Source organism: Catharus ustulatus, chromosome 6, assembly GCF_009819885.2.
Source record: "Catharus ustulatus isolate bCatUst1 chromosome 6, bCatUst1.pri.v2, whole genome shotgun sequence".
NCBI classification, from domain to species: domain Eukaryota; kingdom Metazoa; phylum Chordata; class Aves; order Passeriformes; family Turdidae; genus Catharus; species Catharus ustulatus.
This window is the reverse complement of record NC_046226.1, coordinates 63,132,526-63,146,255: the sequence shown is the minus strand read 5'-3', so window position 1 is coordinate 63,146,255 and position 13,730 is coordinate 63,132,526. Positions and strand designations below refer to the sequence as shown.

General features: G+C 38.8%; 1 protein-coding gene across 9 annotated transcripts in view; it reads left to right on the top strand.

Moving 5' to 3' along the window:
* BBOX1 (gamma-butyrobetaine hydroxylase 1) overlaps nucleotides 1–13,129 on the top strand; it is a 51,124-nt gene extending 37,995 nt beyond the window's left edge. For all 9 annotated transcript variants that reach the window (XM_033062061.1, XM_033062058.1, XM_033062059.1 and 6 more), the window contains 5 exons: nucleotides 3,739–3,937; nucleotides 7,292–7,397; nucleotides 10,558–10,754; nucleotides 11,461–11,627; nucleotides 12,771–13,129. In XM_033062061.1, coding sequence (XP_032917952.1) covers nucleotides 3,739–3,937; nucleotides 7,292–7,397; nucleotides 10,558–10,754; nucleotides 11,461–11,627; nucleotides 12,771–12,934 — 833 coding nt within the window. In that variant the 3' untranslated portion in view covers nucleotides 12,935–13,129. The remainder of the gene's footprint in view (nucleotides 1–3,738; nucleotides 3,938–7,291; nucleotides 7,398–10,557; nucleotides 10,755–11,460; nucleotides 11,628–12,770) is intronic.
* The last annotated feature ends 601 nt before the right edge of the window (nucleotides 13,130–13,730 follow it).

Here is a 13,730-nt window from a genome sequence, read left to right as displayed (position 1 = left end):
TGTTTGTACCCGTAATATTTGTGAGGTCCCCATAGAACTAGATCCTCCCACCCCCTCTTCGTGTTCTCCTGCAGTAAGTGTTGGATCATTTGAAAAGGGAATCAAATGTGCAATATGGGCTCCCTGAGAGACAGTATAGGGTGGAAAAGGAGTCCAAGCTATAATTTTAATTTCCCCAACAAAGTCTGAGTCTATAATTTCTGGAATAACCAAAAGCCTGAAAAGGACATTGCAGATCTCCCTATTAGTAGAGCACTTTTTCCAGGCTCCAGTGGTCCAAAAATTCCTGTAGGCAGCAAATGAATAAAAGAATCAAGTAAAGTTACTGTGTCTGAGGTTACCAGGTCCAGTCCAGTGCTGCCTGTACTTGCTGGGCAAAGACTTGTGGAACCCTTAGTTGGACATCTGCGAGGGCAGTATCTGCAAAGATGGCATGTGCGAAGGTATCATCTGTGGTGACGGCTGAGGCATTTGTGTCTGAGCACAGCTCTGGCCTGCACTGCGATTCCAGTTTCCCTGGATCGGGCAGCCTTCAGAATCCTACCTAGAGCGACAGTGCTTGGCGAAACGGCAACCTTTACAGCACTGTGCACACAAAGCAGAAGGTTTAGGTTTATCTCCTTTTGGAACTAAGTAGTCTTTTTTAAGGTGGCCAGGTTTGCTACAGTTAAAACAAACTCCCAGAATCCCAGAGGGAGTTTTGATGGCTGCAAAGGCCACAGCCATGGCTTCATATTAGTGTTCTATTGTCCCAATGCAGTTACACGCGTCAATCATTTCAATCGAGGTCAGATTTTGGTTTGTTAAGGACTTAAGTAGAATCTGTGTTTGTATTCTCAATAGCAAGTTTTAAAAGCAAAATTTCTCAAATGTGTGGGTTATCAATTTGACTCTCGAGCACTTGCTTAACTGCATATGTGGCTCTCTTGCTACTTGAGTGATGGATGTGAAAGCCTTTTGTAATTTCTGTGCATCAGGAATGCCAGCCGAGCTGCTTCTCAGGCCCCCTCAAGAGCCTCTCTTGGGCAGTCTCGGGCTTGGGCAGCAGGATTTATACATGACCCCATTCCCATAAGTTGTCTAGCTGTAAGGTTTGTTAGGTTTTGATTAGGATGACCCCTGAAAGATATAAGCACATTCTGCAGTCATTTTCCCACTCCTTTTCCCTTAAGGCGTATTGGGTAGGAGTTAACAATAGCTGAGCCAACCATCTTAAAACATGCAGTGTCATTATATGGGCAGCAAAAACAGAATCTAGCAAGCTTGCAAAGTACGGAGAGCCAATTCCATGCTCCGTGACTGTTCACCAGAACTCTTTGATCACTGAAAAGGACAATGACTCCCATCGGGCCGTTGTTCACTTTTGTGTTCCTGAGTGTATTACAGGAGCCATAATTCTTCCAGCAATGTCCAATTCCCCCTCCCTTAGTGGCTGTTGTTTTAAGCAAACCCAGTGGTCCTGTGGGTTGAGGGATAAAAGTTTGGCTCTTTGTCAGGGTCGATAAACCAGGGTCAAGGGGGTCCTCTTGCTTGTCTTCCTCACTGTCCTCTGGGGAGTAGCCAGCTGCAAATACCTCTACAGATTGCAGCAGACCTCTTTCCCTTTCATTCATGAGGGGGGCCCCTGGGCTGCAGCAAGGGGTAGGCTGTTTCTTTAGATTTTAAAGTGTGTTGAGGCTTTGCTGTGGAGGGAGGAGAGGTAATCCACTTTATCTTTAGCATGGGATTTTTTTTGGTCTATCGGGATTGAAAAAATGACCCGCCAAGAAGGAAGTATTTCTGCAGCTGCTTTGCTGGGAATCCCTTCATTGCCAAATCCCACAGTTTAACTCCCATCTTGTCCCACAGACCTATTGTAAAGACTGTGTCTCCCAGTAACTTAACAGTAACTTAACAGATGCCCATTTTAAAAAGATTTTTAAGTTATGGGAAGGCAAAGATTTGCCATGCTGCTGGAGCAGCTTAGTCATAAGTCCAAATACATCTCTTTCATGGTCAGACATCCCCTGACCTATATCGTCCCTCAGAGCACTCATCTTAATCCTGAAGGGCTAGTAAAACAGTGCACAACATAAAGGTGCCTGTATTATATCTAACAAAGAAATAAGATAGATTAAGAGTCAATGTAACTTACCACTGAATTGTCAATGGCGTACACAGAGTCCTTTCACTCAACCCTCAAGAGAATAACCACAAAGCAGGCATCCCAAACTTTGGGAAGAAGACCCCATACATTTCCAGGGAATATGCAGAAGACTTCTACATTGTGAATGTATGATGTAGCTTTTATAGTTTGTAAATTAGGGTGTCTGTCAGTCAGAAATTCCAACTATCTTTCCATATCTGCTTCCACAGCAAGATGTTTATTGTCACCTGGGAATGGTAATCCCATGGTGCCAAAATAACTCATTAACTCAAAACAAGCTGTCCTGATGGAGTTACTTCACCAGTTCGCAAATTTATGTGAGAGTTGTTGCGCCAGCTGACAAGCTCTTAAGGGCAGGGGACATGCCCTGCTGCACTCCAACAGGTCAATGTCCTCCATGTGTTGGAGACCCCAGAGCTGGATGCAGTACTCCAGGTGGGGTCTCTGCAGAGCAGAGAGGCAGAAAATGAATGATCATGAAAAGTGTTTCTTGGGTGTATATAGTAGGACCCACAACTGCTCTGTGGGTTAGAAAGGGTTAATGAATGAGGTTTGGTTTGAAAAGTATTCTCTGACCAAGGCGGTTGGCATGGAGACCAAGAAGAGAAGAGGGAGAAAAGAAGATAACCAGGGAAGAAACCCTGCAGCTAGGGAAAGTATTTTTAGAAAGGTCCTGGGAAAAATAGAGGTGGATAATTTTCCACCAATGATTGTTATGTTGATTTCTTGTAACCAGTGAAGAACGTGTAAACTGTGTAGAGAGCATGCTTTTGTAATAAATGGATTTGGCCTTCTGAAATGTAGTGTGTCTATGTGTATGTTGCGCTCACCTTTACAGTGACAGGCACAGGCAAGGGAAACTGAAACAGCTGGCCTTGGGTTTTGAGAAGCTTCTTCACAGAGCTCGGCATGGACTGGCATGGTCCCAAGCCATGAATTTGACCTCAAGTAACCCCCACAGGCTAATTAGTGGAGCTCAGGTAACCCCAACACAGTCCTGACCAACGAGTTTGACCTCAAGTGACCCCATAGGCTAAGTGGTTGACTTCAGAAGACCCCACCATTGTCCAAACTCTCAATTGACCTCAAATAACCCTGCAGGCTAATTGGTTGAACCCAGGTAGCACCATCATGGTCCCAAGTGATGAGTTTGAAGTCAAGTAACCCTGTGGGTTGACCTATGAGGGATGTCTCAGGGTGCTCCATGATCTTTCACCCTTGACAAGAAACTTTCAAAGCAATCACATTTTCAAATTTTCACTCTTGAGGCTTACCAGTACAGACAGAAAAATTAATACATACATTTCTGATGCACTGTTAACAAAAAATATTGCTTTCAAACTGTCCTTTTATTCAACTTCTGCCCTAAAATTTCAATATTGCAGTGTCTTGATGAATTTCTTCATGAGTTTGCTTGTCATCTGTGCAAACTCAGGGACCCCATTCGAGATGACTTTCAGGATTGAGGAATATTCACAAATACATAGAAACCACAAATACATAGAAATCCCACTAACTTCTTGCTTTGACTGTGTCCTGAGTTTTGATGCTAAAACAGCTAAGAATTTGTTTCTCTATTTCTTCCCTTTCAGAACGCCAGTACTGGGGCTCAGACCTTCAACTTCCCAAAATACCTTTTGAAGAAATCATGTCCAATGATGAAAGTGCGTACAAATGGTTGTGCATGCTAAAGAAAGTAGGAATTGTTCTACTGACAGGAGCTGCTACAAGGCAGGGAGAATTGATTAGACTTGGCCATCGGATTGGGTTCCTACGTCTCACATTTTATGGGTGAGTTTGTTCTATAATATCTTTGTTTTGCCAGTGTTGTAATCACCTCTAATGTTCTTCATCAAAGCTTGCTGTATCTATTTTGTGGATTAATACATTAAAACAAGGTGTATGATCTTTTATCTATATATTAGAAAAATTGGCATCAAGTTTATATACTGTACAAAAGAGTTGCTTTGCTGTCACAGGTAGGGATGTAAAGAAGAGCAGCAATAATATTAACTGATGAGAGAAGGAAAAGTGCCAGAAAGCAAGTGTTTTCGAATACAGGTAACAGTGAGATAGACTTGCTCATCTATACCGTGAAACAAAACCAAAAATCCCTAATCCATCCTGTTCTGAACAGAGGAAGTTATCTGTTCTGAAACTTTTACTTAGTTTGATTTTGAGTAATGGATATAGGTAAGACTTAAGATGATGGTATCGTGGCCCACATCATCAAGAAGATGGGTTGACTACCCATTTCCCTGCTTTCAACAGTGTATACTCTGGAAAGCTATAGCCAATCTCAACAAGTGGAGTTCAGCTTGAAGGAGCACAAGCAGGCACTTGTATCCTTTTCAAATGATGCCAAGAACTGGCAAACTGAAACTCTACCTCTGCAAGTGCCTACAAAATGAGCAGACAAATGATGATAGCAACTCACATCTTGCTAAGCTGAATCAGTGACCTCCATCTAAGAAGCTTATTTGTAGCTAACACGTATAATAATTTTCACCTCTGAAACAGAAGTTCATTTCTTACTGACATACAGTTCTAGGGTAGCTTTTACAAATGTAATAAAGTAATGACTTTGGGAAATTTCCCTACTATTTCACTGTAAGCCAAATACATGGCCTACAAAATGTGATAAATAAGAGGATAAACTTGGAATTGGAAAACTTACCAAATAAACATTAACCCTGAATTTTAAACTGAAATGTAACAGCAATGAATATAATTCTAACACATGAAAAAAAAAAACCTTTCTTCTTGTCTGGATGTCTGCTTGGGGTGACCTCCCTTAAAATGCCATTACTGTAAAAAGAAACATTCTCTTTATCAGCCATATAACAACATCAAGTTTCCACGTTTTTAAATTAACCTTTTTCTTTCCATTATGGAGATCCAACTGCATAAATGAAGTCTCCAGTCATACCACAATTTGCTTTTCCAACTTCTCATGCCCTAGACCTTTCGTTCCTCTTCTGTTCTGAAGCCTTGTCCAGTGCATGGTGTGGTGACCTTCCTTTGGGGCTCCAGCACTCTCATGAAAATAGCCAATCCATCAGTATCACCTGGAGATCTTCAGTGGCAGAAGAAGGACATGTGTCCCAGATCTCATACGTTTGAGACACAGACTTTTAATGAAGTATAAGACCAAATGATTCAAATGCGGCTTCAGTTCCTAGTCCTGTACTTTCACAGGACTAAGGATATAACAGCCTGGTTTTCAACTGATGAAGACTGAACCCATGTTGCTATCTAACGCCAAAAAATTGCTACACCTTCTTGGTGCCAATCTTCCTACTCTATTAAAAAGCCTGAACAATGGGCTTCTAAATCTGATTCTAATTATTAAACCATAAACCATTCCAGCCCACTTTGCTCTCCTTAAGGTCCAAGAGTCCTCCGACATACCCTTTCTACCTGTGCACCCAACTTGGCCAAGTTGATGCTTCAGCTCAGTTGAGACCTAGACAAAGTAAGGTTGATTTTTCCATATTCAGTGCTTAGCTCCCTATTAGCATCTTTGACTTCAAGTCAGTAACTTGGGCTTTGACCAAAGCTCTCTGTGGAAGGAAAGCTAGTGCGAAGCAGCTTCCTTCCCTTACAAATCCTGATAGCACAAAAGCAATGACTGCTTTTACAAAAGCTTATGATGACTCTATCAAGTGTTTCACTTCATAAATTTTATATATTTAATATAAATGAGAAAATTAAAATGTGTTAAATTGTTTTAAAACCATCAAGTGATGCCATAGCCTATTAAAAATGGAGCAAATCTAGCTGCCTTCAACACTAATTACAGGAATTATATAAAGGGGCTATTTTTTGGCTGTCAAACTGTGGAAGTGTGTTTGAAATTATCATGCTTGAGTACTGAGGTCATGTGATGATGAATATGTGCTGTTACTCAAGTAATATACTGATGAATATGTGCCATACCAAATAATAGAAACTATTTCTCCTAGACAATAAAACATGTTTGCAAATATTCAAGGGGGTTTTCCCTCTGGCAGTTGCCGAAATCTAATTTTAGCGTTTTGAATAATTCCTACACTAAATGCAACTCCTATAACAAAAGTATTTTTATACTGTATATAAATAATTTAATCTGTGTGTTCTTCAGCCTATTTTCTTTTTAAACTGTTATTAAGAAGTTAATATTAAAGCTAACTCACACCATCTGGAACATACTTGGTCTATAATATTCCACAAGGGAAAATGAGTTTCATAACTTCTTTTCAGTCACTTATGTGCATGCAATTATATGGACTCAGTATGGTAAATTATACTTTTCCAGACAAACATCTGGATCTACAACATGCATCTGCTGAGGACTGTTTTCAATCATGTGAACTTTGTGTAAACAAAATCTGTGATTCTTGGTCTCAAATTCTCCTACATGTTGTGTCCCTCAAACACATTTTGTCTGTGCAGCAACATAAGGTATATGTCTTTGTCATATAGCTGTGGCTTACTTTTTTCACTGCAGTTGTCAGAAAGGTTTTTTTACTGAATTGTGTCAAATTCAAAGACGGAAACTATGTAATAAAATAAACAGCTAGTTCTCAAAAAGGGTGTCATAGAAAGGGAAGACATTTCAAAGTCTTTCATCAAGACATTTTTCTCCAGGAGCAAGTCTTCAACTTACAGGAAAGATTCCCCTGTAAAGGATACTGTATATTTTCTAAGATTACAATAAAATAAATATTAAAAATAACATTAAAAATAACTTCCAGGGAAAGTTACAAATTTTTACAATTTTTATATTCATTGATAAGGTGCTCTATGTGGCAGAGGGAAAATGGAAAGTTGCTAAAAAGAAATGAGCCAGCTCCTACTTGCTTATTTCTGAAGCATCAGTTCTAAGATGATTTCTGACGGCAGAAGCGTCTTGGTTAGTGTCTTCAGCTGGCTTTTGCTTTCAGCAAAGTACCACCCCTGGAAAGCTGTTGCTCTTCTAGGTACTACCCTGGTGCCAGATGTCCCTTGACATACTGAAGTTTATCTAGAATGGCTGAAATAATCTGTTGGGGTGGAGGGACACTGCTAAATCCTTATTTCATTGTAATGTTACAATATTTTCATGTACAAAGATGAAATTACCTTGATGTTCTAACGTTTTCTCTTTTTCTTTTCATTATAAAGACCAACTTGGCAAGTGCAAGACAAAGCAGATGCTAACAATATAGCTTATACAACTGGGAGACTCTGTTTTCATACTGATTATCCTGTTCTGCAGCATCCACCTGGGGTAAGTTGAATTTACTGACTTTTTCACCCCACAAAAGGGCAAAGGGAAACATTCCTATAGTGTCAAATATGGTTAGTTATCAGTGGTTCTGAATTTTGTCTGAAAAGAGCAATGTAAAAAATACCGATATATTAATCTGCATATGATAATCTATATACACATGGGTATGCAATTTTTACAGCATGATGTAAATTTAGCACATCTCCCATGTATCCCATAATTTTAAAATTAAAGTCACAAAGTATTGAAAATATTTCCATAAGAGAAAACTTTAGGGTCCTCTATATGCCTTGAACACTGTTCTCATTATTTCACAAAAGTTAGGTGTCTAAATGCTGTAGTCAGGTTGTGACATTTTAGGACTCATCTCTTCAGCTCAGGGCGGGAACAGAGAAAGAAATACTATTAAGATGGTATATTCTGTTTTCTGTGAATTGGTATAAGATAGACGCTTATTTGCCCTTTCCTAACAGACAAAAAAAGAGGGTCTTTCTATAAAACTGGACAACCATAGAAAATATGTTTTCACCCAGTCCTTGTCGTTTCAAAGTGTAATCTACATAATTCACATAATTCCAGAGAACTGGAAAGTAGTATGAACAGGTACAAAGGAACACAGATAATCCTGAGAAGTTTGTACTATAAAACTTTCCCTTCTGTTGTTTCTGTATTTAAACAAAAAGCCAATGTGATTTGACCATAGGGAAGTACCAAATAGTTGACAATGAGAATATCTTTTTATCATTTATATGCTGTTTGTTGATGTGGAGCAAGAATGGAATAGGGCTTCATTAATAGAGTGCAGGTGTGAATTAGCTCACTGTCCTGTCTGTGCTAAAGCTCACACTCTGCTATGAAATATTAGAAAAAGAGCGTAACCTTTTTCATTCAAATATGCTTGTAGGAAATAAAACTATTAAAGTACATCAAAATGTTTTTGGACATTGTCCTGAATGTCCCATTTTCTTTATATATCTAGTTATTACACAATATTTGAATTCTTAAGTTGTATACATGCCACAATAACCCTCTGCAATGTTATACTCTGGGGATGGTGTGGCTGGACAGTGGCCAGGCAGAAAGGGACCTAGGAGCACTGATGGACAGCAAGCTGGACATGAGCCAGCAGCGTGCCCAGGTGGCCAAGAAGGCCAATGGCATCCTGGCCTGGATCAGGAATGGCATGACCAGCAGGAGCAGGGAGGTCATTGTCCCCCTGTATTTGGCACTGGTGAGGCCACACCTCGAGTACTGTGTCCAGTTCTGGGCCCCTCAGTTTAGGAAGGACATTGAGATGCTTGAGCACATCCTGAGGAGGCAATGAAGCTGGTGAGACACTTGGAGCACAAAACCCGTGAGGAACAACTGAGGGAGATGGGGTTGTTTAGACTGGAGAAAAGGAGACTCAGGGGTGACTTTATCACTCTCTACAGCTACCTGAAAGGTGGCTGTGGTCAGGTGGGGGTTGGTCTTTTTCTTCAGGCAGCAACTGACAGAATGAGAGGACACGGTCTCAAGCTGCACCAAGGGAAATATAGGTTGGATATTAGAAAAAAGTTTTTACTGAAAGAGTGATAAAATACTGGAATTTTCTGCCCAGGGAGGTGGTGGAGTCACCATACCTGGATGTGTTTAAAAAAAGACTGGATGTGGCACTCAGTGCCATGGTTTAGTTGAGGTGTTAGGGGATGGGTTGCACCTGATGATCTTGAAGGTCTCTCCCAACTTAGTGATTCTGTGTTTCTGTGATTCTGTGATTTATGACAAATATTTAGACATGTTCTTAAAGGATGATGATTAATTTCAGAATTGTCCCATTTAGGTAAAATCCCCTTAGGATTTACTAGGACCATAACATAAATTGCATTACTGCAGCCCTCCTTGGCTGGGCCAAGCTGTGCTTACCTTGAACAAGTCCAGCTGTGGCCACAAAAAAAAAGAATTTGTTGCCTTGTGCTCCCTTCAGTGGGCCCTTTGCCCTGCCCAAAGCTTCAGTTTCCCCCTTTATTACCATCATCAAGATCTGCAGAACCAACTGGTAAGGAAAACAAACCCTGTTCCAATCCTCTTTTCCATCCTGAGGTGGTTTTGGTTTGAGTTGAGTTTTGGGTAGATGAGTTGTTTGGCTTTTTGGTTTTGTTGTTTATTTGTTTGAACTTCTTGTGTTTGGGGAGCAGGTTTTTTGGGTTTTTTCGTTGTGGTTTTTTTTTTTGTTTGTTTCTTTTTGTTTTGTTTTGTTTTGTTTTTTGTTAGGGTTTTTGTTGTTGTTTAGGGTTTTTTGGTTTTGTGGTTTTTTGTTTGTTTTGTTTCGGTTCAGAATTTTTGGTGGGTTTGTTTGTTTTTTAGGGGTGGGCTTTGTGGGGTTTTTGGGTTGGTTGGGTTTTTTGTGGTTTTGTTTGTTCGCTTGTTTGTTTTGGTTGTTGTTGTTGTAGGTTTCTTTTGTTTGGTTTGGTTATTTTATTCTCCTAGTCATCTCAGAAATAATTCACCATCATGGAAGGGCCAAGTGACAAAGGTAACAACATTTGATATGACAAGTGTATTTTGTGTCATTCACAGGATGAGTAATTACAGTTTGTGGGATGTCTAAATCCTCAGGGAGTTTTACTTCTTGTGTCAACAGCTCAGATTTAGACCAGTACAACCTAGACCCCAGCTTAGGCTTTTTGCTCTATCTCACACCTTGGCAAATTAATTCTGAAGTGAAATGAACCTGTCTTAATGATACTTTGTCACAGAGACAGGCCTTCTCTCATAGCCACTTCTTCACTTCTATGAGTGGATAATTCACGCCAGGTTTTGTTTCTGCAGGACAAAGCTAATATACTTTGTTGAGATATGAAATGCATTTAAAATTATGTGACTGCCAAAAGAGAGACTCAAAGAAGAGAAGCAAGACCTACTTGTCACTGACTCACAGGTTGCAAGCATTAGAAGATATCCCAGATGGGATAGATTTATGAACATGATATTTTAATTTTCTGCCTTTGTGATACTGGTGGCAGTGTCGTGAAGCTGAAGTAAATGAGAACTCAGTCTGTCACTGGGGAAAGAAACCCCAAACAACTAGAAGAACCACAGATGTGAGAGAACTGATACTAATAAACTGTTAAATATGCAAGCTAATTATTTTTTAAAAAGAACTGTTAATTCATTCCAGGTTCAATTTCTTCATTGTATAAAACAAACAGCTGCAGGAGGTGAAAGTGAAGTTGTAGATGGATTTTATGTATGCAACAAGCTGAAGAAACAAAATCCTGAGTCATATCAGATCCTGTCTTCTACTGCTGTAGACTATGTTGATGTTGGGGTGGATTACTGTGATTTTGCTGTGCATGGTAAACAAAGGATTATAGAGTGAGTAGTTTCAACGCGTAAAAAGAAAATCCCTGTCATCTGGTAGAGTACATGCTGGTTGGAGGAGATCTGCTCCTGCCACCTTGTGGAAAAAGACTGGTTTAACTTGGTCTGAGGTTTCAGTGGGTTTTTTTGTTTGTTTGTTTGTTTGGGATCTTTAGTCATTTTTATTGGGGAATGTGTGGCTTGTTCTGTGAATTGTAGCACTTACTTGGTTTTGCCACACACAAACAAGAATGGTGATAGTTACAGTAACTCCTAGGCACAGGCACGAGTTAGCAACGGCCACATCTGTTACTAAATGCCAATCAGTGTACATATATATCATGCCAAGAAGAGGTCATAATTTGAAACATTTTGATTATGAATTATATACTATCAAAAGATGAAATGCAAATAATCATAGTATTTTGTGATTTTAAGAGTTTATGATTTATTAAAAAGAACTTTACAATTAAGGAGTGCATAATATAGATTTTTTTACCAAATTGAGTGTCTACACTTTCTCCTGATTATCCCTTTTCCTAGTTAAGCTCAATTAGAAAAATCCAATCTAATATCAATCTGAATTTTGCTATAGAAACATACTGATATTCCAGCAGAATTCAGTAATTGTTTAATAATTTTGAACTGTTTCAGTTACAATAGAATACATACATTTTTCTTTTTTCCTTTCCTTTTTTTTTCCTTTTCCTTTGTTTCACAGTACAGATTCCAAAGGCCAAGAAATTCGCATCAATTATAATAATGCAACAAGAGACACAGTGTTTGATATACCAGCTGAAAAAGTGAGGCCATTTTATGCAGCTCTAAAGGAATTTAATGATTTATTAAACAGTGCAGAACACAAGTTTACTTTCATGCTGAAACCAGGTCAGTAAGTTGCTTCTCCTCACAACAATTTTTCACATGTTTTTCTGACAGTCAAAATATTTGAACACTGCTAGCACTAGTACTGGGAGGAACTTTGAGTCTTTCTATTGTCTATTTTATTTCATAAATATTATGCATTCTTATATTCATCTCATAGATTTATTTTGCTGTTGTTACACTATAAAGAAGAAAAAATGGCAGGGGGAATAGTCTACCTATAGATCAGTTTAATGTATCTTTATACTAAATCCAAACTAGCATTTTATGCCACATGCCATATTGGAAATTGATGCACCAATAGCACCAAGATGGGAAATACTATGTGTGATATCATGTGTGGCCTTAATCTCTGTTCTTTTATTCCCCAGTATTAAAATAAAGATATTAAACTCTCAAGAGATATTTAAAAAGTAAATTCATTGGTGTATCTGACTGCCTCATATACTTCAGTATTTGTGTCTAAAATGTCTGTGAGGAAATTGATATCTCTCCATTGGAAACTCACAATAAAATAATGTGTAAGATCGCATTAATGGAAAAACAAAGTGCCTTATATTACATTAGTGGCATCCATTTTGTTGATTAATGCATTGAAATGGTGGTAGAGGGAATGGGGAGAAGATAAGAAAGACTGAGTTTATTTAATTCAAGATTTACCATAATGGTAGCACACAAGGGAGAAAAATTAAATTGGTGTTCTAGCATTAATTATGTTATTTCCTAACTTTCAATGTCTTGACTTTGTTCTCATTAAATTCTCTTAACAGGGATAGTATATATGTGTATAGTAGAAATAGTACTCAACTGATGAAATAAAAAGTATCCTAGTGGCTTTCACACTTTTCATTTATTTCACCTCTATGGATTTACTGTAGTTGTCTTTCTCCTCAAGGCTTAATTTTTCTCAGTATGGACTCCTCTACCACTCTGCTTTTAAACTCCTCATTATACAAAAAATGAAAGAAATGTCAAAGGGAACTGGCCTCTCTGGTTGAGAAAGTGTTGTTGCTATGTATGTCTATCTGGGCTCCTGAAAATTATTGCTCCCTAACTGTTCATATGAATCTACCTGTGTATTTTTTGAAGGTTATATATGCTAACTATAACATTCCAAATACTGACTTTTGTGCAATCTCTTTATAGGAGACATACTGACATTTGATAACTGGCGTGTGCTTCATGGTCGCCAAAGCTACCCATCATCAGGTTCAGAAGTGACACGTCACCTGGAAGGTGCCTATGCAGACTGGGATGTAGTCATGTCAAGGCTCCGGCTCCTTAGGAAAAGGGTCCTGAATAGGGACTGAGATTTCTACTAACTTGAAGGAGCAAAATGTTGATTATCTAACCTCAATGACAACAGTGATATTAAAAAAAAAAGAGTCTTGAGAAACTAACATCACTTTTGACAAGGGCTTGTTGTGGAACCAAGGTAATGGCTTTAAACTGGCAGAGGGTAGGTTTTGATTAGATATTAGGAAGACATTCTTTACTGTGAGGGTTCTGAGGTACTGCAACAGGTTGCTCAGAGAAGCTCTGACCGCTCAGTTCCTGGAAGTGTTCAAGGCCAGGTTGGGCCTGGAGCAACCTGGGATAGTGAAAGTTATCCTTGCAAATGGCAGAGGGGGGTGGAATGAGATGGTTTTTAAGGTCCCTTTCAACCCAAACCATTCTATGAGTCTATCATAAATATATTTTTGATCTCTTTAAGCTAAGAAATGTTTTGTTCATAACAATTTAAGACTAATCTGTGCCCTGTAAGTTTATGTGCTTTTTTAAAATCAGCATGCAAAGTGTCTTGAAGGATTATCACTTCACAGGACTGACTGGGGATGACAATGCCTTCCTTTGCCTCTACATATCTACCTACCCTCCCTAGAAACCTTGAAAAGTAAAATGAAAAAAGTGTTAGTAACTGAATTTTGTTATGAATGACACTTTCCTCTATTTTCAGAGAAGCATTCTTTATTGCATAAATCATAACTAAAATTCACTATCAAAATTTTTAAAACCACTGCTGTGGAGTTATTTTTAAACACACACCTTTCTAGGTAGGAGTCTGCTGTAATACATGATGTCATTGAATAGAGATTGTATTCTCTA